Genomic DNA, 27,275 nt, shown 5'->3' on the forward strand with positions numbered 1-27,275 from the left:
GTTCCTCATCGATGAGAAACTCACAATGAGACAGCAGGCTGTGAAGGTGGCCTCTATTTGTTTCGCCACCTTCAGATGGCTTCAAAAAATCCTGTGGATGCTGCCTCCTTCCACACAAAGAACGGTAGTCCAGGCGTTGGTTGTTTCCCGCCTGGACTACGGTAACGTTCTATACCTTGGAGCCGATCTGACAACCATAAAAAAACTTCAGGTTCTTCAGAACCTAGCTGCTCGCCTGCTCCGCAACGTTCCTAGGAGAACATTGGCCTCTCTAGCACTCCGTGACCTTCACTGGCTCCAAATCCCGAATAGAATTAAATTTGAAGCCCTTTGTCATGTTTTTAAAATTAAACAAGGCTCAGCTCCTAAATACCTTCAGGGCCTTGTCCAGTCCTATAAGCCAAGTCGAATCCTGAGATCCTCAGGGAGTGGTGACTTTTTCATTCCCAGATTTAGGCTAGCAAAAATGGGAGGCCGCTCTTTTGCCTATCTGGGTCCTAAATTTTGGAATACTCTTCCTCTGACCCTAAAGACAGAAACCAATTTTTTTCATTTCCACAAGGACTCGAAACTTGGCTCTTTCAACAGTAATCTGAAGCCTCCTTTCAGTAATATCAGCATGCAAGTTCTTCCTCTTTAATCTGTCCCTGAGCGCCGGGAAACCCACTGCGGGTAGCTGTGCGCTTTATAAGTTTAAATAAATAAATAAATAAACGGGGGGGAAATGAAGGCACATTATTATTTCTTACGGCTTGACACTGTTTTAGTAAATTCTTTGGCCAATTTACTTGAGGGAATGAAGGCGAGAATACACAGTCAACAGGGAGAAGTCACAGGAGAAATAGAAATTCAGCTTAGCGTCCGGCATGGAAGTGTGCTGTCTCCTCTTTTATTCATTGTGTGTGTGAATGATCTCCATCCCTCACTTGTAGACAAACTCAGGACGTCCCAGTAATTAGGGGTAACTCGTTCCCACCCCTCTGGTACGTGGATGACGCAGTGCTCATAGCAGAAACACTGAGGGCACTGCATCTCATTGTATCTCTCTCGACCTGCGAAACAATTTTGCCATGTCCCCCGTCATGTCTTGTGGCCCCAAGTGCAGGCCCTTATAAATCCTGTCAATTGGCCCCAACACTCTGACCAGTACATGCTCCTTCCCTTATCTGGGTATCATTTCTCTGCCCAAGGGTCATGGTCTTTTAACATCTCTCATCGTAGAACGAAATTTTCTTTGACCAATGGATCCCTATACTCTCTTCCCCACCCCTGGATGAGGGCATCCTAGACATACTGCTCAAAATGTATAAATCCCAGTGCCATCTAATTGCTATGTGTGGTGCACAGTTGTGATATTTCCAACTGCAAGGTAATCCAGCAAGAAAAAACTGATGTATTTCGTGCCAACTTGTTCACAATGCTGTGGCTGTTATTTTATTGGGTAGAGGTATTTACTATTAAAAAGATTTTCACTGGCATTTCTGTTCATAACCTCGTCTGAATTGCTTGGGGGTGGAGGGGGAGGTCACTGCTGTTATTCTGCTTAGGATGCTCATAGTGTAATGTTCACATATGTGGTCACTATTTTACAATGATCAGGTGTGCTACTAGTTCGGGCCACTTGCCTTAAACAGCAGTATCTCTCACTCCATAAAAGGTTGTAGACCCCTGGTCTATGACTCCTTGCAGTATGATGTATACATGCTACCTACAAGAACAGCTGAGGCTGTATTATACTTAGCTCATACTGTCCCGGTCTGCACCATGGTGTGACTTTAACAAGGTGCGCTGTGCTCAACCAGGACGGTGTGTCTTATTACATATAATGCGCCATCTGCATGGCAACCGCAGACTTGTGCATTAGTGAAAGGAAGAGGAGCTGCTGAAGCATCCGCTTGGTCCTTTCACTATTCAGTCATACAGTTTAAAAGGGGAACTGTGAACCCTCTGCCGGTGAGTTTAGTGAGTGACTGCACCACCTGTATGGGTATGTCTGTGGGGTTAATTTGAACTCCCCTTCCCCTCAACCCCCTGCAGAGGCCCCCTTGGGAGGTGCACTGGCTGTGCAGCAGCTCTTTGCCATTCACAGTCATTGTAAATCCTGAGGGCCTCTTTGCTTCTGTGCCCATGTGCCTAATTCGGTTTAGGTACAGAGGAAAAGTGTTTCCCAATGTTGGGGTACAGACTCTGTATAAATAAGGGAACAATAGCTCTGCCTGTACCAGAGAGGGATTTTATTACAAGTAGGAGGGTTTAACCCAAGCAGTAACGGGGACCTGGGCGGTAAGGTAGTACATGTAAAGGGGGGTCCCCGTCTGAAAGAAAGGTTTTGTTACACAAACAACCAACAGTTTGTAATTCAAACTATTTTAGAAAGAAAGACTAAAAAAGCATTCTTCACTTTAAATATGTATTGTCATTAGTTCACAATACAATAATGAGTACTACAAAAGAATTTCATACAATTGTCACAAAATTGTGCCCCAATGGGAAAAAAGGAGGAGTGGGAGGGAGTGCTCGAGGGAAGGGTTAGTGGGGAATGAATGGACGCAGTTGTGAGTGATGAGTACACACAGTATAGGTAGGATCAGAACAGTTGTACAAACAAAAGCCAAATAATTTATAAAGGCATACAACGATGGATAGTTATCACAGGAAAACTTTCAACGGACAACAAGTCAGTGCTAGACTGTAAAGGGCAAGTGCCGGAAGTTGAGTAGGAGACACCGTCGACGTTTCGACCCCTGTAAGTAGGCTTGATTCAGTCCTTAAGTGGGGTCTTCATCAGGACTGGGAAGGTGGGGGGGAGAGTGTGGGGCGGTCCATGGAATCGTGGCCGGGTTGGCTCGCGATATGAAACAGCGATGGGCGTAGCAGTTCCTTGCGGAGTTTCGGATCTGACGGTAAACAACACGACCTTCGATTAAGTGCGGCGTCCCGGCGAACTAGCCCTTCGGGCGTCTTAGTCATCACGCGTGCACCGGTTACTTGACACGGACCGGCTGCTCTCACAAGAATACACAAGACAGAACCTTGACTCGATCTAATCTTGATCCCACACGCAGCGCTGTCTGCAGCTGATGAGTAATACCTTAAACTGTGGGCTTTGTCACCATGCACAGTTCATGGTGAGATTGACTCCCCTGGCGAGTGACCTGTGAATCACCACAGTCCATCGCTGTTTCATATCGCGAGCCAACCCGGCCACGATTCCATGGACCGCCCCACACTCTCCCCCCCCACCTTCCCAGTCCTGATGAAGACCCCACTTAAGGACTGAATCAAGCCTACTTACAGGGGTCGAAACGTCGACGGTGTCTCCTACTCAACTTCCGGCACTTGCCCTTTACAGTCTAGCACTGACTTGTTGTCCGTTGAAAGTTTTCCTGTGATAACTATCCATCGTTGTATGCCTTTATAAATTATTTGGCTTTTGTTTGTACAACTGTTCTGATCCTACCTATACTGTGTGTACTCATCACTCACAACTGCGTCCATTCATTCCCCACTAACCCTTCCCTCGAGCACTCCCTCCCACTCCTCCTTTTTTCCCATTGGGGCACAATTTTGTGACAATTGTATGAAATTCTTTTGTAGTACTCATTATTGTATTGTGAACTAATGACAATACATATTTAAAGTGAAGAATGCTTTTTTAGTCTTTCTTTCTAAAATAGTTTGAATTACAAACTGTTGGTTGTTTGTGTAACAAAACCTTTCTTTCAGACGGGGACCCCCCTTTACATGTACCAGAGAGGGGCCCGAACACACATCTGTGACCCTTCCTGTAATACTGCAGTGCCCCAGGAATGCAGAAAGCAGACACACACACACCTTGGGTTCTTGCAGTTTTGTCAGCTCCAGTGAAAAGGGGATTAAAATCTTGTTATGAGAAGTTAACTGAACTCTAAATCTTTATCTGCCCCTTACTTAAATGAATTCAACAAAAGCTTCTCTTGAATGTCTTCCTCCTGTTTTTCATTTTATTTGTTTCAGGAGGTTATAAGTAAAGGGTACAAAAAGCTTGCAACCTAAATTTCAACAGAGAGCACCCTATTTCTGTGGCGTTGTTCTATTCTCGAGTTAGGCCCATGTAGCGAAGCAGCTTATTTCTTACATTGTCCTATTTTCTCAGGTGTAAACTTTTGCACATATTTGCGTGTGCGACAATTTTGGATTAGTTACCTTGAAACTAAACTTGTTTACACATCTAGCTTTGCACAACATATCACAATGCCCTAAACATCATGTATAAGGTCCCTTTTCGCACTATGTACAAATGTCATCCACGGGCGACAGGGCTATCTACATATCCGTAACATCCTAATCAATACGCACGTCGTCGCATGGCTACTTTCTAGTATAAAAGATGAGCATCCCGATAGATTAGCAGAAGAGTTACTCCAGTTGACAACAGAGGTCTGTGCGTGCTGAGAATTCACCAAGCAGCGGCCTGACATCTCGTCAGGGGTGTCCAGTTCGTGACCAAGACGGGGTCCTTTATTCTCTCCCTCCAATTAATGGGGTTAGATCATCCCTTGGGGGGGATTCTTGGCTGTACACCTACACACACTCTAGGTACACTTAGAGTAGGGTTTGCATAGTAGGAGTACTTTCAATTACTGCCTTGTTTTATATGCCAGCTTATATACATTGTTTTAGCACCATAGTAAAACTAAATGTACTATTTATGCTTTTAGTGCTTGTAATCACTTTCATCTGCTTCTGTCTATTAACCCTTTAGCTGTGGCGGCTATTCCACCACAGCGCGGGCGGGGCGGCCGCATGCTGGTGATAGAACCGCTCCGTCACCAGCCGCGGTTGAGCTGTGCTGGTGACGGAGCGGTTCCGTCATGACCCGCCCCGCTCAATACAACAGCCGCGCAGGCGCGAAATCAGCGCCGCACAGGCGCGGCGGCCGGGCCATGACGGAACCGCTCCGTCATCAGCACAGCCCAACCGTAGCTGATGATGGAGCGGTTCCGTCATCAGCAGGGGAGGGGTTAAGCATTGCAGCACATGTAGTCTATAAAAGAATAACGTTGGTTTAATAAATATATGAAACGTCCCACTGTGTGTATTCTCTGTATACTTCTCTGAAGATAAGTAAGCAAGAGTAACTGGACAAAAGGTTCTGTACTGCTTCCACAATCCCTTAGGGGTCAGGGTTGTCATGTTAAGTGGTTGCCAGAAACCATTCGCTCCCTGGTAGGTTAGGGGAACTTATGTTGGCACTGAGAGCTACCTGGTCTATAGGCCAATATATCCTGCGGGGCTTCCGGAATCCGTCTTGGCACCAAGCCCCTAGTTTATGTTGTCCAAATAATGCGCAGATCCTACGGTTCAGTAGGATGTACTGCACAGCGTGTGGTAAAGTTCCTCAGTCAAGTTCATTGTTATCGTATTTTTGAAGCTCATTCTAAATTTGCCTGCTACATTTAATTTGCCCTTCTTTAATTTATACTAAAAGATGTACCATACCTACACTGTTCGTTCAAATGCATGGCATTGGAGTTCGGCAGGCAGTGTGTTTATATTGTACTGACTTATCGAAGCACCGTAAAGCAACATTTCTGTAATCCATTTGTTCAAACTACCTGAGCAGGTAAATGCAGTATAGGCGCACATCTTCCAAAAACATTGACAGCTGTCCAATGTTTGTTATTTGAGAAAGAAATGTAATAAAATACATCGTACTGATCATTAGCTTAAGCAGTGCACCTAGAGCAGGCTGGTTTTAAATCGAGCAAATGTCCCTGTAAAATAAACGTTCCACATTATATTGGTATTTAAATTTCGGGAAAAATATGTATACTTCCTCTTATATTGGAGGATATGTACTTTTGACTGTTCGAGCTATTCCCATATTATTGAACATATGTATGACTTCCAGCCAATACCGTCGGCCACATGGATGTTAAGGCTTGAAAAATCTCAATTAACTCTGAGCAAAACACGTCAACTGAATTGATTCATAACTGGGCTGTCATAAATCACAAGCCTAAATGAAATGTAAACCATTATACAAATGGCTTGATCCATTTGCCAGAAGATACAACAAAATTGCCTCACTACAAAGTGTGTGAGGCCGATCGGCGTGTCATTTCTCGACAATAAATATCTACGGGGGCTGGCTCCTCCATCTTTAAAATTGGGCAAATTGTGGTCTCGGAACAAATTTAAAGAACATTTCGTGAATCACTTTTGGTTTCGGTGATATATTGGGGTGTAATATATAAATATGTAGTATACACAACATGAGTAAATGAGATGTATACGTGCCACATTACAATGATACTTAAAATATTACAATGCACTAATGGTCCTGGCTCTTTTACATATCTGGGCGTTTCTATGCAAGCGAGCTTTAACACTCAGACAACATTCTCCTGATTTGATTGACAAACATTGTGAGTAGTTTTTTTGTACATGTAGGACATTAAATGTGATCCTGTATGAACAATGCTTTCAAACCAGGTAGTCGAAATTAATATTATGCATGCTATCAAAATTAAAGCAAGCTTTTGAGCTGACACTTTGCTAGATAACTTGTTATTTTGCAATGCAACTATTATCCATATTAAAAGTATATTTCTCAAAAGGACAGGCATATACCCGCAATGCAAGAAAATAAGTGTGACATGAGTTAAATAACCGCTTAATCCCCAAGTGAGTGTGTAACGTCTCAAGTTGTTTAAAAGGACACATGTCGTCACTGAGTATTAAGACTACTACATCTTTTATTTGTGTTAGCCCATGACTGATTCATTGTGTTTCCTGCTTGATTACAAAAAAATAAATATAATTTAATATTTTATTTACTTCCCCTGCACTCATTAGTTACAGGCATAGATCTGCTTCCCCGTACCTTCACTCCTAAGGCTTTCAATGAATTCTGTTATATTTCAAATTATTTCACTTAGAACAGATTAAAACGTGGTTACTACATCCATCTTATCTGTAGGCTTTTGGTACGCAGCATTCTACCTCCTGCATTTTGCCCCATGAACTTCTATTAACTGATTTGTAGTACCTTCAAATGAACTGCATAATTTCTAATTTAGGGATTGAGGGTTGGAACCTTAGTCGCAAAGGCACAGTATGCATCTGTTCCAATATCCTCTCCTCTAATACAACATATCTTCTAGAGCACTGCCACTATTACTCATTCATCATTTTGTTCCCATTGCAGGTTACAGGCGTGGTTGGAAGAGCGGAACTTTTATCTTCGATTTTTCTTCTGGCTGCATTTCTCTTCTACACAAAGTCCAAAGGTCCGGATAACACTATAGGTAAATTTACACCAAATATACTAAGCCTGCTCCACCTTTTCATTGACTTTTAAGCCGGCATTTTACATAAGAACAAATATCTCATTTATTTTAATTCATCAGTGAAAACAAAATAGATTCACAAGACATTCCTGATCTAGTTATGGCAGAATAGAAGCTATGATCCATTCAGTCCCTTCGATTGTGGCATAACTAAGAGGAAGTGCATGTTAAACAAATGCAAAAAAGAGGTTTGGGAACATGAGGCGGCTGGCTTTGGTCATGTCATGCACACATGCAAAATGCACATTTCGACATCAAAGTAAGGAGCTTTTGTTTGGCTCTTTATAGTAATGAAGTTGTTCAGGGCATTAAACCTTTTTTAATGTCAAGCAAATATGTATGTTTCAAAATTCGAGTCCAGACAACAACCTACTGTATGGTGTTAGATAGTGTGAGAAATATTGCTGGTTTTGCTCTCAATGTTAGTTGTATACTCTGTAATAGAGATGGGTTCATTTACTTTTGTGCTGTGGAAACCTGAATGTCATCAATTGGTACCATTTCTGTGTCTTGGTGCTTTATTGATACTCAATCTGTGGGTACCTTGCCATATAGTGACAGGCCTCTAAAGGTAGGATCAGACACTGCTTCCTTAGCTTTTGTAGCAGAGCTTTGGCTAAGCTCTAACCCTACCTGTATGCGCATGCTTCCCAGTTCAATTCAGAAAATGAGAGGTGTGGTTCATAATCATATCCCACTGAACAGAGTTTATGGTGCAACCTGCTGACTTTGTCCTGCCTTTCTCATCACCATCGTTTGCAGCAGTTGACCGACTTAACCTCTGTACGTCTCATTTGTGAAATAGTTGTCTGAGCTGTTTGTGCTGCCATCAGTAGGAAGTACCGCTGAAACTATCTAGCTTGTATACAGAGTAAGGTTGCATCAGTACCTCACAAGTTGTTGAATTTCATCATCAGTATAAGGAATTAAGAGTTGACAGCCGGGTCTCTGGTGCTTGCTATCTTTGTGCATGTGAGGTAACCTAACCAGGACCCCCTTCCGCACTTTAGGTGACCCCGATTTGTTGCACAAACTATGACTTTGGCTTAGCTCAACAAGATTTGACTTTACCACCCAACGATGCCTGAACTTACTTCAGTGTACCAAGGTTTATTGTGAAAGTGCAGGTTGTTTTAGCCCTGCACAACCTCACTCAATGCATAGTTAATGTGTTGTCTGTGCTCCCTGGGTAACTAACGTTCTCTTAAAAGGGATCAGGGACTCAGTGGTAGTCCAGACCCAGTTTTGTGCTTTACAATATCGTATAGAAGTACTGCACTAAGGAGAAGACACTTTATATTTGAAAGTGTTTATTTGAACTGTCTAATCCTGTTACTTAGTGCATGTAACATAACCATAGTGAATATTATTAAAGCAGCACTAACACATGTTACTAACAGTGAGAATATTATGAACATTTCTACCATTGTTGAAATATCATCTGGCATCCTATCAGTGCTAAAGCCGACTTGAAAGCGCTATTCTGTGAGAGCATGGAGTAGCTTAACTTGCATCTAGAGTTTGTTAGAATTCAGCGCATTGCATACCTGTTGTACTGCAAGCAGCTGTAGTTATCACTAGCCTGGAGAGTGTGTTCCCTCGAAAGGAAAGTAAACTTCAGCTGGGCTCAACTCCTCTTGTCTCAGACTTGGCTCAGTATAAGGTCTCTCTGTAGGACTAGATGCGGCAGCAGTCTGGAAATCTGGCAGTTTTTTGTGCGATAATCAGGGTTGAAGGACCTCTCTACCGAAGTAACTACTTAATAAGCCTTTTATACTATTGACCACCTATTTAAGCTTACGTGAGAAATGTCAGACCCGCTTGCAGAGGGCCACAAGGCATGTAGGAGTTACTGGTCCCTACCATTGTGGTTGAGGCCCTATACTCCAGATGTCCCGGGGCCCGACTTGGGGCCCGATTACGATGGCAGTGAGCCCGCCACTGACCGCCCGTCAGCGGCGGTCCCACTGCCATCGGTGACTGAATCACCACCTGCCACATTACGATGGCGGGCGGCGTGTTGGCGGTGGGAAAGACCAACCGCCATTCATCCGTCAGGCTCCTTGCGGCGGAGGGGCTCGTAGTCCCTACAACGGTGGCGGTGCCTACCCGGCACCGACATAGGGATTATGATATTCCTTTCCGCCGGCCCTTTCATGGCAGTGAACCCGCCATGAAAAGGCTGGCGGAAAGGGACAAGGGGGCCCCAGCATGCCTCCTTTGCTCCTGGTCTCCAGACGCAGGACCTGGGGGACACCACATATTCCTGCACCATATGACTAGCACTGCATGGTGCCTGCCACGTAGTGCGGGGATATGTGAAGTGTCCCTTTTTTGAATTGCAATACAAAATATAGGTATTGCGAGCGCCTTATCAAAATGCCTACTTCAGGACCATTGACAGCCTGTCGGGCGGTCCCTATCCCCAATAAGGTCCACCATCATATTCGGGCTCTTAGTATGGATCCCGAGCAACTGGGCCAAGTACCCCTTCTGCACTTTGGTCTCAGAGGTAGCTGTGGACTAGCAGTCAAAGGCTCCTGGGAGGCGGAGGTGTAGCTACAGATTAGTGAACATGGCTCAGTGTTCAAAGTTCGCAAGGTATTGTCAAAGAAAATCTTTGTCCAGTCAAATACTCTCCTTTATAGCAATAAGAAGTATTTTATTTCTAACTCTACACATGCGAAGGAATAACAGCATGTATTAGTAACAATTCAATCCCCTTGAAGTTTGGGCTCTAGTTCTTATCAGGCATATCCATGCCTCACCCCCTTCCTTGTAAAATGGTCCGGATTATTCCCCATTTACTGGTGGTCGCATCCAGGGAATGAGTACTACTAGGCCATACTCTAGGGTTCCCCTTTGACTCTTTACAATTAGTCAAAAGTGTCTTTGGTGCTTCAGTACCATCTGCAGCAAGTCCCCGGGGTCTCAAAGGCCCAGTTCAACCCTTGCGTGCTCCTGCAGCTCGGAATGTTCAGTGTTGCAGCGTGTACCCGGACAGCAAGCACTCGAGAGGTCGGATTTTGCTCAGGAAATTCAAACTGCCAGTGATATGGGCAACAGCACTCAAAATCTGCAGGCGCTCTTCCTGAGAGATCGGATATGCTCCCTACGTGTAAAGATGTGGAAAATTAATCTTCCCCACACAAGGGTGAGGGGTAAATCTGGTCCTTCAGCTCCTGACTAGAGCCCAGTGAGGTAGCGACGTTGTCCACGTCATCCTCTTACGTCCATAAGGGTCAGTCAAGGACATTTCTCTCATTGTGCAGGCTCGACCTGTTGAGCATAGCCTCAGTCTTTCCTCAGGCGAGAGCCTCAACAAATTAGCAGTGTCTTACTGGCAGCTCCTCCTGGCATACGGGCTGGCCGAGGTACTTTTTCAGATCGAGCACAGACTCCTGCATGGCAGTCTCCTCCACCACGGCAATCTCCTCCACCACGGCAGTTACGAATCTCAGAGCTCTCACAGTAGTAACTTCAACTGTGGTCTTTCTCTGGCATATGAGTTTACTGCAAGTCTTGTACTTGATGTAGTACACAGCTCAGTCCATGGCGGCCCTCTACTGGCATATGGGAGTTGCTGCGTCAACACTGTACACGGGCAATGACCAGATCGGTGCACAGTCGATCCCTCACACCTTGCTCAGGGAATCCTCTCGGTAGGGCTCCCCACTGGACTTAGCTCCCGCCAACGCTCTCCTCTTCCTCACAGAACTCATTGGTCTTGGCAAGCATGGTGCTCCATGGCAGTTGGTTTTGGTTTCCCTAGGTTGTGTCCCCTTACCCGTCAGAGAGACCAACAGGCCTTGGCCCCAGTTCTGATCACAGACAGAAGTCATGTGGAGCTTCCCATTTTCACACAGCCTGTCTAGCTGATTGGCAGGTGACCTATTTTTGGGGTGTCATTTTCCCCTTATAGTTCTTTTCCACACACCAAATGTGATTTAAGGTCTTAAACTTTAAAGTTTTATTTTGGGATTCTGCTTCTTTTGAAGTGTACATTTTTCCTTCTCTTCTCTCTTGAAAGGCTGTCTGTCAGCAAGAAAGACTCCAAGGGTGATTGTCCCACAACATAGTTCATTGGGGTGACCAAAGTTCACACCTGGATGTTAGCCACAATTATATGTGTATTAAAAGGTTAATTCTGGTCTCCCAGCCCTATTTTTTGATTCCCTTATCAGCCCTGTCACCTTCTCAGATGTGTTCAGGCCCCTTCCTTGTGAGCTATTGTTGAGTCAAAAAGCACCTTTTTGAAGTACAAAGGGGGAGTCTCTTCCTCCAGATTGTGTCCCTCCCAGATCACATGAATGCAGCAATACACAAATCTGTCTGGGGGGGTGGGGGAGGGGGGGGGGAGGATTCGTCTCCTCCTTATGTCTTCACCAGGCAGGCCTGGGTTTCCCAAAATAGAACCCAAGGTCCTCCATGTAATGTACCATTGCAGGCACACACAGTGTTGGATTGGGAATGAAAATCGGCCCGGGCACGGAAAAAAAAATGGCCCACATTTGCATAATGCCATTCCTCAACTGACTGCTTCGGTGTAATCTTATTAAAAAAAAGCAGGGGGGTTTAAATAATGCACACATTAGTTTACACTGCTGAAACACACTTGTAAACAAGTGAGGCCTCTTCTACTCGGGCCCCTGCCCCCGCTCAATATGTACACACGTTAAAGGCCCGGACAGCTAGACAAAGGGAGTGACACCTCTGCCTGCTGCTGAACAGGAGGTAATGGGCGCCCATCTGCCCCTAGAAAGGCCACTCAGACACCCACTGGGCCACTGGCTGTTCGAACAATAGAGACACCAACCAAATCGGCCCCCAGACTGCTCAAAAAAGCAGCCCACAGCAGGATTTCGGACCCCGGCCCCTCGGGCATTGCCCGAATGCCCACGTTACCAATCCGACACTGGGCACACTTGCACTCAGTGTGCATTCACAGCTCACATCCTGTCCAACACAGTACCCTCCGTGCATTGTCCCACTACAGAAACATATACATTCAGCACACGCATTCAGTCTGCGTGCATTGTTCAGTACTGCAGCCTCTCTGTATTGTAACAGGGTGTACTGATTTCAAACACACACACACACACACACTGTTAGCACTCACACTTAGCATGTGTGCACTGCACAACACTTCACCGTTCATTATGCAAACCATCAGAACACATGCTTTTCATTGCGCATGCTCTGCACAGAACTACATCTCTCATGTAATGTATTCCTCACAGGCATACATACTCTCAGCACATGCACTAATCACACATGTACCACACAATACTGCTCTACCTCTGTATGTACCCTTTCCTAGGCATACATACATCCACCACAGAGTCACTACTCCACCGCTATAACACTCCACATCAACCTGATGTAGGCCAAGGGTGAGTAAAGCACACAGCAGTGGAACTTTAAGAGGTGAGTTAGCCTGTAGGTTTCATCCAGTGACATGGTAAAAAGGATCTGTTCACTCCTACTTATCACTACTTAGTATGCTGCCACCACCACGCTAATACTACTTAACTCTTGGTGAAGGCGGAAGCCTTCTACCACTATGAGGGTAGCGCTGAAGGCGCCCCTCCATGTACAACAGAACCGCAGTTCTTAAGACAGGCCTATGTCATGGCTCAAACTCATGATCCATGATTGCCTATGTCAACAAAAATCAGCATTATGGATCCGGAGAAAAGTAGAGTTGGGCACTCAGTGCAGGGGTGCATGTCTTTTACCATGCAGAGTACTTTTCGGTCCCAACAAGGAATTTCTGACGTAATCTGAATACATCGGTATGTTAATTTTAAGATTCATTAGTTTGATCTAATATGGTAAAAATGTAAATTCAGATTACATTGTTTATTGTCACTAACTGCGTCGAGATATGGCCAGGAAAGCACCTTTCCCAGACAGATTGTGCATTTGGTGTCTTATTAATGTCATTAGCTGGATAACTTGTTCTTTGAAAGATGAAGACAAAATTCATCTACTTCAAAAAGTAGACATGCCAGTGATGATGCAGAAAATGGATTCTCAGCCTGCACAAAATGGAGTTTGGTTGTATGGGCTTTACGTCAGATTCGATGTGTGCAAGTGTTCTGGATTCTCTTTTGGACGGTCAGGTCATTCCCTATTCCTCGACCTGGAAAAGAAAGCCCAACTCTTGCTTGCATTTTGAGATCAAGCAAGTTTCGTCTTGTGGGTATGGTGCTGTTGACCTGTTGAAGTAAAAGGTCAAGCAAGCTCCTCTCCCTAGGAATAGGTGACAGACATGGTCTCATTTTTCTCTACTTACTCATTAGGGTTGCATTACAAGCTACAACCCAACTTCTCATGGGGATGCTTTCTGTTGTAGTTGCAGACTGGTAAGACCTGCCTATTCCTGGATACACTTGTCTGCTACTGGAGTTGTGCTTTGCTCCTTTGTGGTACATGGGCAGTAGAGTGGATATATGACGTTACAGTGCATGCTTTTACCACGCATGCCTTTCCAACGCGGTTTTTACAACGCAAGCCTTTACAACGCATAGTGCTTTGGGGCGCTGGATAGTGAATAGTTTAATTTACTAACTCCAGTCCCCGTGGATAGTAGGGAAGGTGTTGGATAGTAAATTAAACCTATTCCCTATCCTAGAGCGCCCCCCAGCGCAATGCGTTGTAATGGTTTGCGTTGTAAAGGTTGCGTCGTAAAGGCACTGCGTGGTAAAAGTTGCGTTGTAAAGGATGTTTCCCCAGTAGAGCATACAATAGGCACAGTCTCATCCCCCCCCCCCTCAATACAATTGCACCACCACACACGCCACCTCTCCCCCATGTTCAGTCTACATGTCACCCTTAAATTCTAGGGCAGAAATATTCAGAGACGTTGAGAAGCGTCCTAATGGCAGTCTTGTTGAGAGGTCAGTTGCACACCAGTGGTGCACCGAATCCAGGAGTATGTGATACGTCCATCCTCCCTGCCACTCCTGAACTTTGAGAAACCACACTCGTTGCAGCTTGCAACTCAGGGAGTACCAAGGTCTCGGCTGCGAATCCTAAGTTTTCTTGTGGTGAGTCGGCCCAGGAACAGCACAATATCAAATTACCTTGGCTATCCTGCTACCTTTTGATTCATCCGCAGGTTATGCACCCTAGTTCATCCCTTTCATGGAGACTATAAGTGTGAGGCTTGTGGTCGGAGATACTGACTCAGTCCTTCGTCGAGCATTTTGTGTACTTTGTTCTGCTACTTGCATTGTGTAAAGGAGTGCACTCAACTGGGCATAATTTACTGACATTTTTTGTTATAGACTAAAGCGCATACTGTGTCAATCTTTACTGATTCGTTCATCATGGGTGACTTGTAGCATTTCCGTTTATACATAGTTTAATTCCATACATTATAATAATTTGTTTATATCAATAGAATTTTTATTTACATTTCATATTCATGTAAAGATATCAATGAAAGCACCCCTTAGATGCAGAGAATCCTTGTATTGTCTGTGTGTGTGTGTGTGTGTGTGTGTGTGTGTGTGTGCGTGTGTGTGTGTGTGTGTGTGTGTGTGTGTGTGTATGTATATATATATATATATATATATATATATATATATATATATATATATATATATATATATATATGGGTGGGTGCCCGAATTTGGCCGAGAACATAAAAAAAAACGAAGCGCGGGCTTCCGCGCTTCGTTGTATTGAAGCCCCCGGGTGGGCCAGGTCCCGGGGGCACTGAAAAAATATGCGGGGGACCCAAATCCCCCCATACTGCCCCCGGGACCGCCACATCCCCGGGCTTGATTTAAGAGTGGGGGGGGGGGGGGGGCATGCAGCCCCGGGGACCACCACCCCCCAGGCTAATTTTTAAATGTGTGGGAGTGCCTCCATGCCCCGGGGACCACCACACCCCCAGGGTTTTTATTATTTATTTGCGTGGCACACAGCCCCCGCTGTCCCGGGGACTGCCACCCCCGGGTTTTTTTTAATGAATAATTAAAGCTGTGTGGGGGAGCTCAAGCCCCCCCCCCCTCCCACACGTCCTGGGGACCGCTACCTCCCTGGGGCACTAAGATGCAAATGTGGACCCCCAAGCCCTGGGGACCACCACCTCCCGGGGCTTTGAAAACATGGGAAGGGGGGGGGCACGCTGCCCCCCTCCTGTAGCCCTTCATGGCCCTGGGGACCGCCACTCCCCAGGGCCGGCTCCTGGGGTGCCCAACCCCGGGACACTGCTGTTTGCTATGGCAGGGCGGGAGCCGTGCGGCTCCCGCCCTGTCATAGCAAACTGTGGTTTGTATTTTGTAAGCTAGAGCAGGTTGCTTATAAAATCCAAACCACATTGCTTTTCCTCAAGAGGAGCTGCATGTCAACAGCTCCCTGTGTGGAAAAGCAATGCCGGCTCCCGCAGGAGGCAGGGAGCCGGTGGGACCGTGGGGAATTGGGGTCCCCCCACAGCCCCCAACGGAAAGGCTAGGCCCCGGGGGATGGGGTCCCCGGGGCCATGAATGGCGTGGGAGGGGGCCATATGGCCCCCCTCCCTTTATAATTTTTTTTTTATATAAAAGAAAGAGGCACAGCCCCTGGGGATGGGGTACTTGGGGCTAATAGAGGCCTTAGGAGGGGGGGCCAAGCGGTCACCCTCCTACATTTTTTATTATATTAAATAAATAAATGTATGGCCATGCCCTCGGGAATGTGGTCCCTGGGGCCACAATTGGCCTCGGGAGGGTGGCAGCGGGGTCCCCTTCCATTTCTTTTTTTAAATGTATTTATTTTTACATTTTTATTAGCAGTAGGCCCTAGGGGATGGAGTCCCCAGGGCCCCAAATAATTTAAAAGGAAGGGGGGTGATTAAAAAATAAAGACATAAAAAATCTGGCATCAGGTCTAGGCCCCGCCCCCTCCCTGCAGCACCCTGACGCGTTGTAGGTGGGGGAATTAATTTCCCTTGAATACTGAGGGTCCCTTGGGGCGATGCAGAGAGGTGTAAAAAGGGGCGTGGCCTCTGAACACATCTTTGCAACACAGCTCCCTGGCACATACTGGTAGTACCTGGAGGCTAAGAGATTCACCCCCCCCCCCAGCAAATGAAGGACTACTGACTTGAGATAGTGCTGGTGTTACATGTTCACCAGTATTACAGAAGGGGCTGCACAAGTGTCTTCTGTAAAATATGAGTATTCTCATTGAGAGATTCCACCCGAGTGAGGAGACTGCCCCACGACTGCAGGGCCTCTGCCACGAGGGTGGAGGCCCTTTGTGAATCTGTCCCATTGTGTATATGTGTTAGGTAGAGATCTCCAAGCTGCATAATGATTTGAAGTTAGTCTTTGTTGGGACATTTATGATTTCATCCATTCTCCTGCAAGAAATGTTACATTATGGGAAATTGTGAAGATCTGCACATTTTACGTAACACAAAATTCATTAATTTTACAAGAATACACTCCGATATAAGAAGTTTCACACAGTCCCTCACAGGACGCAGAGAATATGATTCAAAGATAACAAATTAATTGTAGACCAGGATTCGACCCTACGCGTATTCAGACCTCCTAAAGATGCCGAATAAATGGCGGACAGGACCTTGAAGTCAGCATGAGCAACATTTCACTTTTTACTTATTAACATGCTAAAAGATCCTTAAATATACATTACACATCTTTCTTTAATTCCATTTCAATCAACATTCAGAAGAAAGGTAAACCTCAGGCAGTCAGACATTCAATTACAAGACTGGTCTCTGCTGAAGCTTGAATGAACCCCATTTCTTCTTGGCTGTAGTTTGTTTCCTTTCAAAGCTATTGCTCACGCAATCATCTAAGAGCTTCTTTAGATCCTCACTCTCATGTGAAATCCATTATTAAAAAATTGTGCTCTAGCTTTCATTGTAGCCCATTTAGAGCTGAAATAAATGTCTTTGCTCTTGTCTAGTGCAAAACATATGTGGCCACACAGTGTTAAGATAATTTGCACCGAGAAATGTATTCTTCTGATTTTCTCATGTAGGGTTAAATAATTGCTCAAAAGATTTAAGACGGGACTCCAAACCATGCAGAGTTGAGCAGGTGGAGTCTCATTAGAAGCTCCTCTACCTTGCATCCACTAATTTCTTTTTAACCCTGGACAGGGGACCTAATATTAAAATTGTAATAAGGATTCCCTGGGACCAGCTTTTACTACCACTTTGTCTGCACCATTTCTCACCCTTGATTTTTCACTGACTACTCACTGTATGCTGTATTGTCTTTTCCTCCCTATTGCTCCACCTCCAGTGTTGGGTAATCACAGAGGTGTGTTAACAGCCCTACGATGAAGCATGACACAGCGTTTTAAAAGCAAGGTGCATTTTCCTTTCACTGACCCTTAGAAACCTTTATTTTTATGAGATATTTTTATCCCTCATATTTTTGTGATTAATGTCATCAGTGATGTCATTTGAGATGTCATCAGTGATGTCACTGACCATGTCATGAATTATGTAATATGTGACGTCATCAGCAGTGCATTGCGGGGGCACAAGTTATATAGTTAGCTGAACTAACTATAACGGGGGAATTTCTATGGTTTTGTGTGAGTGAAATGTCCAACTAAGTAGAACGTCCCTGAAACGTGTGGTTTTTTCAGAGGACGCTACTCCGCAGCTGTTGGTTTACAAAACGTTTAATTTGAGAAACCGGCATTCATGCTGTCCTTTAATCTCTCTCCTTCTTCTCAGGGTATTGAACATATCGAAGGTCTTCCCAGGTACCACCCTTTAATGTTAATTTTGAACAGTTTCACAGTAGCCTGCTGGTCATTGTAGTGCTCGGGCAAATAATGCCGGTTTCTCAAATTAAAGGTTTTGTAAACCAACAGCTGCGGAGTAGCGTCCTCGGTTGAGGGGCAACATGGTGTGTGTGTGTGTGTGTGTGTGTGTGTGTGCGTGTGTGTGGGTGTGTGTGTGTGTGTGTGTGTGTGTGTCTGTGTGTGTGTGTGTGTGTGTGTCTGTCTGTCTGTCTGTCTGTCTGTCTGTCTGTCTGTCTGTCCCCCAACTCGAACAGGAACCCAATTTAAATCGAAGCCACCGGAAGTAAATTCTGCTAGTCTTTTATTTTTTTTAATTCGCAGCTTGCTAGCAGGCATACAGCACAGATAATCACATCCGAAGTTGAAACGCCAGACGCGTTTCAGGAGTCCGTCCCTCCATCAGCAGAGTAGACCCCCCCTGACCTCCTAGGTTTGATGTGTGGGCTATAAAAGGGCCCCGCGGGGCAAAAAGCAATTTTTTTTTATTTGCGCCGGGGGAGCGCCCGGTACGCGCACCGCGGAGCGTTCCATGGGGAAAAAAGAATGATAGTTTTTTTTTAAAATTGCCTTTTTTATAATTTGAAGGTAGTTCTAAAAAGAACAGTTTTTTTCTTCTTTTTGTTGTTTTATGTTTTTTGAACATTTTGTACTTTTTTTGGCTTTTATGAACTATTTTGTATTTTTTTTGTTATTTTTATGGGGAGAAACAACAAACAGGGAATTGAAAATGGCTCAACTGGAGTAAAAAAAAATAAGGAAAAAATTAGGGTTTTTTGGGGCCATTGTGGTTGTCACCAGCAAGGAGGATGAGCTTTAGGCTCTGCTCACCATAGGAGATGGTCTTACCACAAAAAATACAGGTGACCCTAAATTCTCAAAACCGTGATTGAATGCAAGGGATTGTCTCCCTTGTCTCTGGTCCCGATGGAGTGGGTTGTTTTCGTTTGGAGGTGCTGGGTGTAGGTTGCTGGCCAGTTCTCTCATCTCTGCGGCAGCATAGTTGTTCGGATGCTTGCGCTGCATGTGCCTGATCATGGTATTATTCCCAAATGAATATTTTTTATTTGGGTTACCCCTTGAAAGTTCCATGTCAAAGATAAGGCAAGTCACCTTTGCCGCATTCACTTTCGTTTTTCCCACAGGGATGGAAAAAAACTCCCATACAATGTGTGGCTTGGGTTGGTATGGGGTATTGTGTTCTTCCAGCCACCTCCTCCTCGTCCCCTCCTCCTCTTCCTCCTCCTCCTCTTCTTCTTGACCACCAATGTGATGTTGTGGTGGTCCTCTTGGTGGTGGTGGTGGTGGTGGTGCAGATGATCCAGCTGATGCTGTTACTGTAGCCATTTCAAAGTACAAAATATACCTCAAAGATTTCAAAACAGGTCTTCCTCAGTCAAAGGACAAAGTCAGAATAAGGAAAAAAGTTGGGGTCTTTCATCATTTGGAAAAAAAAATGTCCTGAACAAATGAGAAGTGTTATTTTCAGGACACAAGACCAGGGATTTCATCATTATGAAACCAAAACTGTTCTGCACCAATTAAAAGTGTTATTTTCAGGTCACATGACCCGACGCGCTTACACGACGCGTCCCCGGGCGCGCCCGTGGGCGCGCCCCGGGTCGCGTCGCGTATGCGCGTCGGATGTTTACGTTGCGCGCTCGTACTCGCTCGAGTGCTTCCGGGTGCGCTTACGCCGTGCGTATCACGTGGACGCTGCTACTCGATACGTCACGATGATGTTTTCGTTCGCGGCAATAGCGCTAACTGGACGCTCTCCGGAGCGCGCCCTGGGGCGCTTCAAAAGACTACGCTTTCCGGGGCGCTCACCGGGGCGCGCCCCCAAGATCGCTCCATGGCAAAAAAATATATACATATATATACATTAAAAAAATTGTTTTAAATACAAATATAATATAGGAATCATTCATTTTCAAAAATACATTTCATAGCTATAGACATTTGCTATTAACAAAATGTTGAAATTCACTGAAAAAAACATAGGTTTGGGGCCTTATATATAGTTAGGAATTAGCATTTAAAAAACCTATGAAATTCACTGAAAAAAACATAGGTTTCACACCAGTTATAGTTAGGAATTAGCATTTAAAAAAACAAATAAATTCACTGAAAAAACCATAGGTTTCACATCCGTTATAGTTAGGAATTAGCATTTAAAAAACCTATTAAATTCACTGAAAAAACCATAGATTGCACACCAGTTATAGTTAGCTGGAAATTTTACTGACAATAAACCATTGAAATTCCCACGTTATAGTTAGTTGGACTCACTATAACTTGCGTGCCTGCGATGCACTGCTGATGACGTCACATATTACATCACTCATGACATGGTCAGTGACATCACTCAGGACTTCACTGATGACACCATCCAGTGAATGTGTGTCTTTCTGAAAAATCAATATGTTTTATTTATATATATGTAAAGGTCGATGGAAGAATAAATGCTTATCGCTTTTCAGTTAATATGAATTATATTTTTATAGGGTTATATACATTTATCATTGTCCAACAAGTCCCAATTTCCTTTGTTTTTATTCTACATCAGTTTTTGTCAATTTCAGCATAATCTTTTCCCTTTGGTGGGAAGTGATCCTTTAGTTCTTACTTTGAGTCTTCGTTTTTCTCTTTAAGGTTTTTTTCATCAGCTGAACTTGTTTCTCCTTGGTGTTTTTTTGTTATTTTCATTTTACTTTGAAAATTGTTTATTTGGACTAATTTCTCTTCCTGAATTTAAACCATTTTTTGTTCTTTTTTTTCTTTCTTTCTTATCCTTATGTTTTTTGAAATTGTTAATCGGAGTTCCTGGCGGTGCGAGCTACTTCATTACCCATTTTTTTTCTTAGTTCAAAGATGTATGTAAAGTTCTTCCGACTGGTTGAGGCCATATGGGTGCATTGTCCTTAGCTTTATGATGTATCTTGATTCCTTCCGGCGAAGTTCCCTTTCTCTGTCCCCACCTCTTTTCATTTGAGGGACTGTATCTATTCCATAGAATTTCAGTTGTTTCCAGTCCCCTTGGTGCTGTTGTTCCATATGCTTTGCGATAGCGTTGGCCCGGTCTTTATGCACCGTTGCTCTTACGTGTTCCAAAATTTGCTTTTTTAGCTCACAGATAGTACTGCCCACGTACTGCAGTGGGCACGGGCATTCAACTATGTATACAACATATTGTGTCTTGCACGTTATTAGTTGTCTGATCTCCCACGATTTTTCATTTTTCCATTTGGAACATTTTCGTTTGTTTCGCTATCTGGCACACCTTGCACATGTGGCATTTCACAAATCCTTTTGTTTTAAGCCAATCACCTTCCTTTTTCTTTGGCTTGAAGTGGCTGTGGATTAGATGGTCCTTCAGGTTCCTGGACCGTCTATATGTTACCACCGGATGTTTGCCCACTACTTCTTTGACTGTGTTGTCCAGCTGAAGAATTTTCCAATTTTTTCTCAATATCTTCATGACTTGGTTACTCTCCACTGAAAAGTCCATTATTAAACATATTGGTTCCTTCTCCATTACGTTTTTTCTTTGTTTCGGCATTAGGAATTCCTCTCTTGACTTTTGATTGGCCTTTTCCCAACTTTTCAAAACTATTTTGTTATTGTATTTCCTCTTTTTGAAGCGTTCCGCTGTATGTTGGCCATGTTTTGCCATTCTTCCTCCTCACTGCAGATTCACCTTATTCTGAGGAACTCCCCAAAGGGGATACTCGCTTTTAGGGATTCTTGATGGAAGCTGGTTGCTTCCAATGTTGAGTTGGTGGCCGTGCTCTTGCGATGCAAGATGGTGTGGATTTGGTTGTCTCTGATGTAGATTTCTGTATCCAGAAAAACTGCACAGTTTTTACTTGTTTCATAGGTGAATTTCAGTTGGGTGGTGCTGTTATTTAAAACTTCGAAGTAATCTCGAAACTCCTCTTCCGTGCCATCCCATATAATAAAAAGATCTATAAATCTCTTCCATGTGATGACCTTGTTCAGAAATTCATCATTTTCAGTTCTCCACGCCACCTCCTTTTCCCAATATCCCATGGTCAGACAGGCATAATTCAGACTAAAGGAAAAGTCCATCGCTGTGCCATTGCGTTGCCGGTACACCTCTTCTCCAAATAGGAAAAAAATTTTGTTGAGGCAAATCTCAATCATTTGTCTTAACATGCTGTTATGATCATGATATTCAATGTTTCTTACGGTAAGAAGAAGTTACATGCCTCTATGCCAAAATCATTCCCTATTGTTGTATATAAAGATACAACGTCCATTGTCACTAATAGGTAGGACTCCTGCCATGGTGTATTTTGTAACATCTTCAGTATGTCAGTTGTGTCTTGAATATAAGAGCTTAGCTGTTTTACATAGGGCTGTAAAAAGTAGTCTATGAAATTTGCCACTGGTTCGAGCAGAGATCCTTTCGCCGATAGTATCGGTCGTCCTGGAGGTTTCCTATGGTCCTTATGCAACTTGGGCAGAAAATAAATTGTTGCCGTCACTGGATGAATTACTGTTAGATATTTTCGTTCTTCTTCATTGATTTGTCCCTTCATTGTCCATTCATGAAGTTTTCCATCCAACATCTCTTTTATTTCATTGGTTGGGTTCTTTTTTAGTTTTTCATAATAGACACTATTCTAAAGTTGCCTATGGGCTTCCATCACATATGCAGTCTTATTTTGGATCACAATATTTCCGCCCTTATCCGCGATTTTGATTTCTATGTTATTATCATTCATGAGATTTTTTAGGGCTTCTCTTTCTTCTTTGGTTAAGTTGTCTTTATGTGTTCGACATTTCAATCTGTACAGGTCCTCAATTACGGCTTCCTGGAATAATTCCACTTCATTTCCCGGTGTCAATTGCGGATAAAATTTAGATTTTGGTTTTAGCCCGCTTATGCCAGCTCCCTTTTGTGCGATTGCTTCATCCAAGCTCATATCATTCTCATCAATTGTATCCAGGTTAACCAGTGTCAGATAGCTTGTAGCATCCTTAGCTTGTAACCCTCCGATGTGTTCAATTGGTTTACATTTTGATACTGCATTTTGTTTCTCCACAAAATATTTAGCTAGTTTAATTTTTCGAAAATAGAGGCAAAGGTCTATTCTTACTTGTGCCAAGTCCATTCTTTTAGTTGGACAAAATTATATTCCCTTTTTAAGGAGCATTATCTCAGTGTTTGTTATTTGACGATTTGATAAGTTTACTACTTGGAGTTCATCCCTTACTTCCTCTTCAGGCGCATACTCCGTGTCTCTGTTCCTATTTTCTCTGTGCTTGTTCCTGCACCTTTTGCCCCTTCTTGTGGGTTTCTTTGGTATCTTTGTCGTCCACGCCCTCTTCTTCCTTGTTGATGAAACGTGGGGTGGGATTGGTCCCATTGGCGTTGTTGTAATACGAGGCGCATGTCCCCTAAAAAAGAATTTTTCCTTCTGTTCTCCTCCGTGTCTTCATTAGATATTAGTGATGAAGCGCTACTTGAGCAACTTGTGGCACTGCTCCAGGATAGTTGTTCTTTTATTGCGTCATATTTACGTGCGAATGTAAAAATTCGACCTTCCTCATAATCATTAGCATCCCTGATAAACTTGGAATGTTTTCTTTTTCTTACAGTCTCCTCATGTTTTTCTATTTGTACCTCCATTTCCTCCTTAAATTTTGCCATTTCACTTGATAGTTTCATTGCTGCTATATCCTTTTCCATTTCATTCAATTCATCCTTTATTTTGTGTTTCACCAATATTTCGATTAGCCCCAATGATGATTTCAGAATGAATCACCCCATTCTTGCAGCAATTCGTTTGAGGAATCCTGATGGCTTGGCATTAGTGTAATTCTCAACCCTCGCTGGACTCTCTTCACTTCCAAGTATTTTTGCAATGTTATTAGCTCCCAAGATTTGTTAATCTCCTTGCGACTTAATCTCTACCTGGCGCGCAGCACTGACTTTGCATCCTTTTTCTCAACCTTACTCGATGACCCTGCTGTCGGGGTTTCACTTGTTGTATCTTTAGCAAACATCGTTGTCAATAGCTCACTCCGCTTTTCCTCTCTCCGCTGCATTTTGCTCTTTTGCTGCATAACGCTATCTGAAGGCTAAATATTGAATAATAAAAAAGAGTAAAACTTCTTAAATACGAGAGTTCGTCCCGTTAATCCTTCTATCAAGAAGGTTTATGTGATATATATATGTATATGTATATATATATCTATATATGTGTATATATATGTATATATGTTTATATGTGTATAGATATGTGTATGTGTATGTATATGTATATGTGTATATATATATGTGTATATGTATATGTGTATATATATATATGTATATGTGTATATGTATGTATATATATATATATATATATATATATAACGCTCAAAATCCTTCCAAGCTCGTAGAAGAACAAGACAGCACTCGAAAGGTAGAATGTTTCAACACGCTAGATTTTATTCAGCGGAGGGGTGCACACAGACGCGCTTCGGCGTTCTGCCTTCGTCAGTGTGTGTTACACTGTGTTTACTCTCGACATTGTTTTAAACATTGTTCTGTCACTCCCACATTCTATAGGGCATAGACAAAGAGAGGGGACTCGCACCATACACAGATTAAGGGCGGCCATCTTATAGTGTTTGTTGTGATTGCCAAACAAATCAACATCATACGTATAATAGACATTAGAGCCCACTGATGGGCAGTTGCCATATTCTGAGTATGGTATATATCACATAATAATCCAAAATGGACAAAGTAATCCAGCCGTGGATCGGCTAGTGTCCCCTTACAAAGTAGGTAGTCAAATGCAATTAATCAGAGTATGAGACTTCAGGTTCAATAACATTTCTGTTGACATGGCCATATGCAAATCAGTCTGACCCTGTGCCTCATTGGAACAGTCCAGCCCGAACTGCCAAGTCATGCCTTCCCTGGACCGGATTCAAGCTTCCTAGGACCGGTTTCTGGCATTACAGCCATCTTCAGCCAGGCTTGCTTGAATCCAGTGGCAAAGTGAGCAAGGGACGCACTATGGACTGTTCCCATGAGGCACAGGGTCAGACTGATTTGCATATGGCCACGTTTGAACTGGGTTGGCAGAGTGGGCTAAAGAACGGTGATGGATTAAACCCAGATCTGTTGACTGGGTGTGAGTGTTTGATTGGTTCAGATGCTCCATCCATCACCACCCCCTTTTGTAGCGCTTTGTTCGCCATAAGTTGGCATGGTATGCTCAGACGTGAGTCCCTTACTCACTTTGCCACTGGATTCAAGCAAGCCTGGCTGAAGATGGCTGTAATGCCAGAAACCGGTCCTAGGAAGCTTGAATCCGGTCCAGGGAAGGCATGGCTTGGCAGTTCGGGCTGGACTGTTCCCATGAGGAACAGGGTCAGTCTACTTTGCATATGGCCATGTCTGAACTGTGGTGCCAGAGTGGGCTAAAGAACAGTGATGGATTAAACCCAGATCTGTTGACTGGGTGCGAGTGTTTGATTGGTTCAGATGCTCTGTCCATCACCACCCCCTTTTGTACTGCTCCATGTGTACAAAGTAGTCTTTTCGTGATATATTATGCATGGAGAATAAGTGGCAGGTCTTTCTTCTGATGGAAATAATGGGGCAAGCCTGCACAGAAAGACATGACGTGCTACCTTATGCTGACACAGACAGGTGTCCACAAGCTCTTGGAACACAGGCAGTGACCTCAACAGTGCAGCTTGAAGGGGGAGGAAGGCAAATATGGACCCGCTCACAATTAACAGAGAGACAGGTTCAGTTCTTGAAGCAGAGAGAATGTTGAAGGCCCTCAACTAATCAAGTCATTCTTCAAAAAAGCTAAAGTGTAGGTTAAAGAGAGAAAACATTATTATAAAGAAGAGAAGTTCCTTCCCACCAAAGAAAAAAAATACATTTTGCTGAACTCCGATTGTCCATATGAAAGCATGCGCTGCCAATATAAAGAAGCAGTTGCAGCCACTGGATCAGAGAAAGCGGTAACAATACTGAGAATTAGATACAGCTCACAAACAAAAGAACCTACTTGTGCAAATGGAAAAGGAAGTGCAACGCAATCGAGAGAGATAGCACACTTCCAAAACAGAAACGTTGATGGCACTCCCAAAACAAAGAGGGGCGCTTCTCGTGGTTATAACTGGAAAAGCTGTTGGATCACACACAAAGAGCTGTGCTCAAAAAGTAAAGACCCCATAGCTTTTATGTTAAAAATAACATTTCTCAGTGTTCTTCTTCCCTAAACGCTGATGCCTTTTGAAGTTGTAAAGCAAGCTGAAGAAACTGAAACAAGAAGTCTGGAAGAAACTATTGAGAAATGTTGCTCCAGCTGATCAAAAGAAATAACTTCTGACAACCCTGGGCAAATGAAGAAACTGCTATGTCCCTTGATAACAAGAAACTTCTGTACCCACTGCCCAAAAGAGGAAACTGCTGTACCCCTTGTTCACACGAAAAGCGAGGCTTTTACAGAGATGGTCTTAGGTGGTCATGAAGTGAGAAATTCGGAACAGCGACATGCCATTATGAAAGTTGCCTGGCTCTTTCTACCGGCCCATTTGGAATAAAAGAAAATGCGTGGTGTGCCGTGCGATATTGCATTTTGCCGTTGGAATACTCCCCCCATCCTTGACTAAAGATGTATTTTTAAAAATATTTTTAAATTGCTACCACCTACTGGTGGTGTCATATGGAAGAGAAAAACATTCCCCGAACTATTGCTGGAAAGAATCAATGTAATTAAATACGATGTTCAAAATGTACTCAGAAAAATGAAGCTTTAAAAAAAATAAGAAAACGTGCGTTTTTCTACGACGATGTCTGACAACTGCTTTTTTTAATTTTAGTTTTAGTAAGAAACAAAGGTTTTACACTTAATACACTTTTGCTGAATAGCGATACAAACGATCTCTTGCGTTTTTTCATGCTTGTAATAACACATTCAGCAAGTTTTAAGAGGAAGCTTGTTTATGGATTGATTCCAGGAGCAAAGCGTGGCACGACTAAGAATTGCACATTTGTATAAGGTCGCAGTTCAGACGAGCAGCAATCTGTGTATGCTGGAATGTTTCTCTCCTGCTCGTAATAACCACTGAATCGCCACTGCTGCAAAGTATGCTCTGGGCAGGGTTGGATTAGGATGA

At 43.7% G+C, this 27,275-nt stretch overlaps 1 protein-coding gene across 2 annotated transcripts in view; it reads left to right on the plus strand.

Annotated features, from left to right (window-relative positions):
* Window positions 1-27,275, plus strand: part of TMTC3 (transmembrane O-mannosyltransferase targeting cadherins 3) — a 570,313-nt gene that overhangs the window by 145,481 nt on the left and 397,557 nt on the right. For both annotated transcript variants that reach the window (XM_086918002.1, XM_086918005.1), the window contains exon 4: window positions 7,193-7,292. In XM_086918002.1, coding sequence (XP_086774128.1) covers window positions 7,193-7,292 — 100 coding nt within the window. The remainder of the gene's footprint in view (window positions 1-7,192; window positions 7,293-27,275) is intronic.

Source organism: Lissotriton vulgaris, chromosome 1_1 (genome assembly GCF_964263255.1).
Source record: "Lissotriton vulgaris chromosome 1_1, aLisVul1.2, whole genome shotgun sequence".
Lineage (NCBI taxonomy): Eukaryota > Metazoa > Chordata > Amphibia > Caudata > Salamandridae > Lissotriton > Lissotriton vulgaris.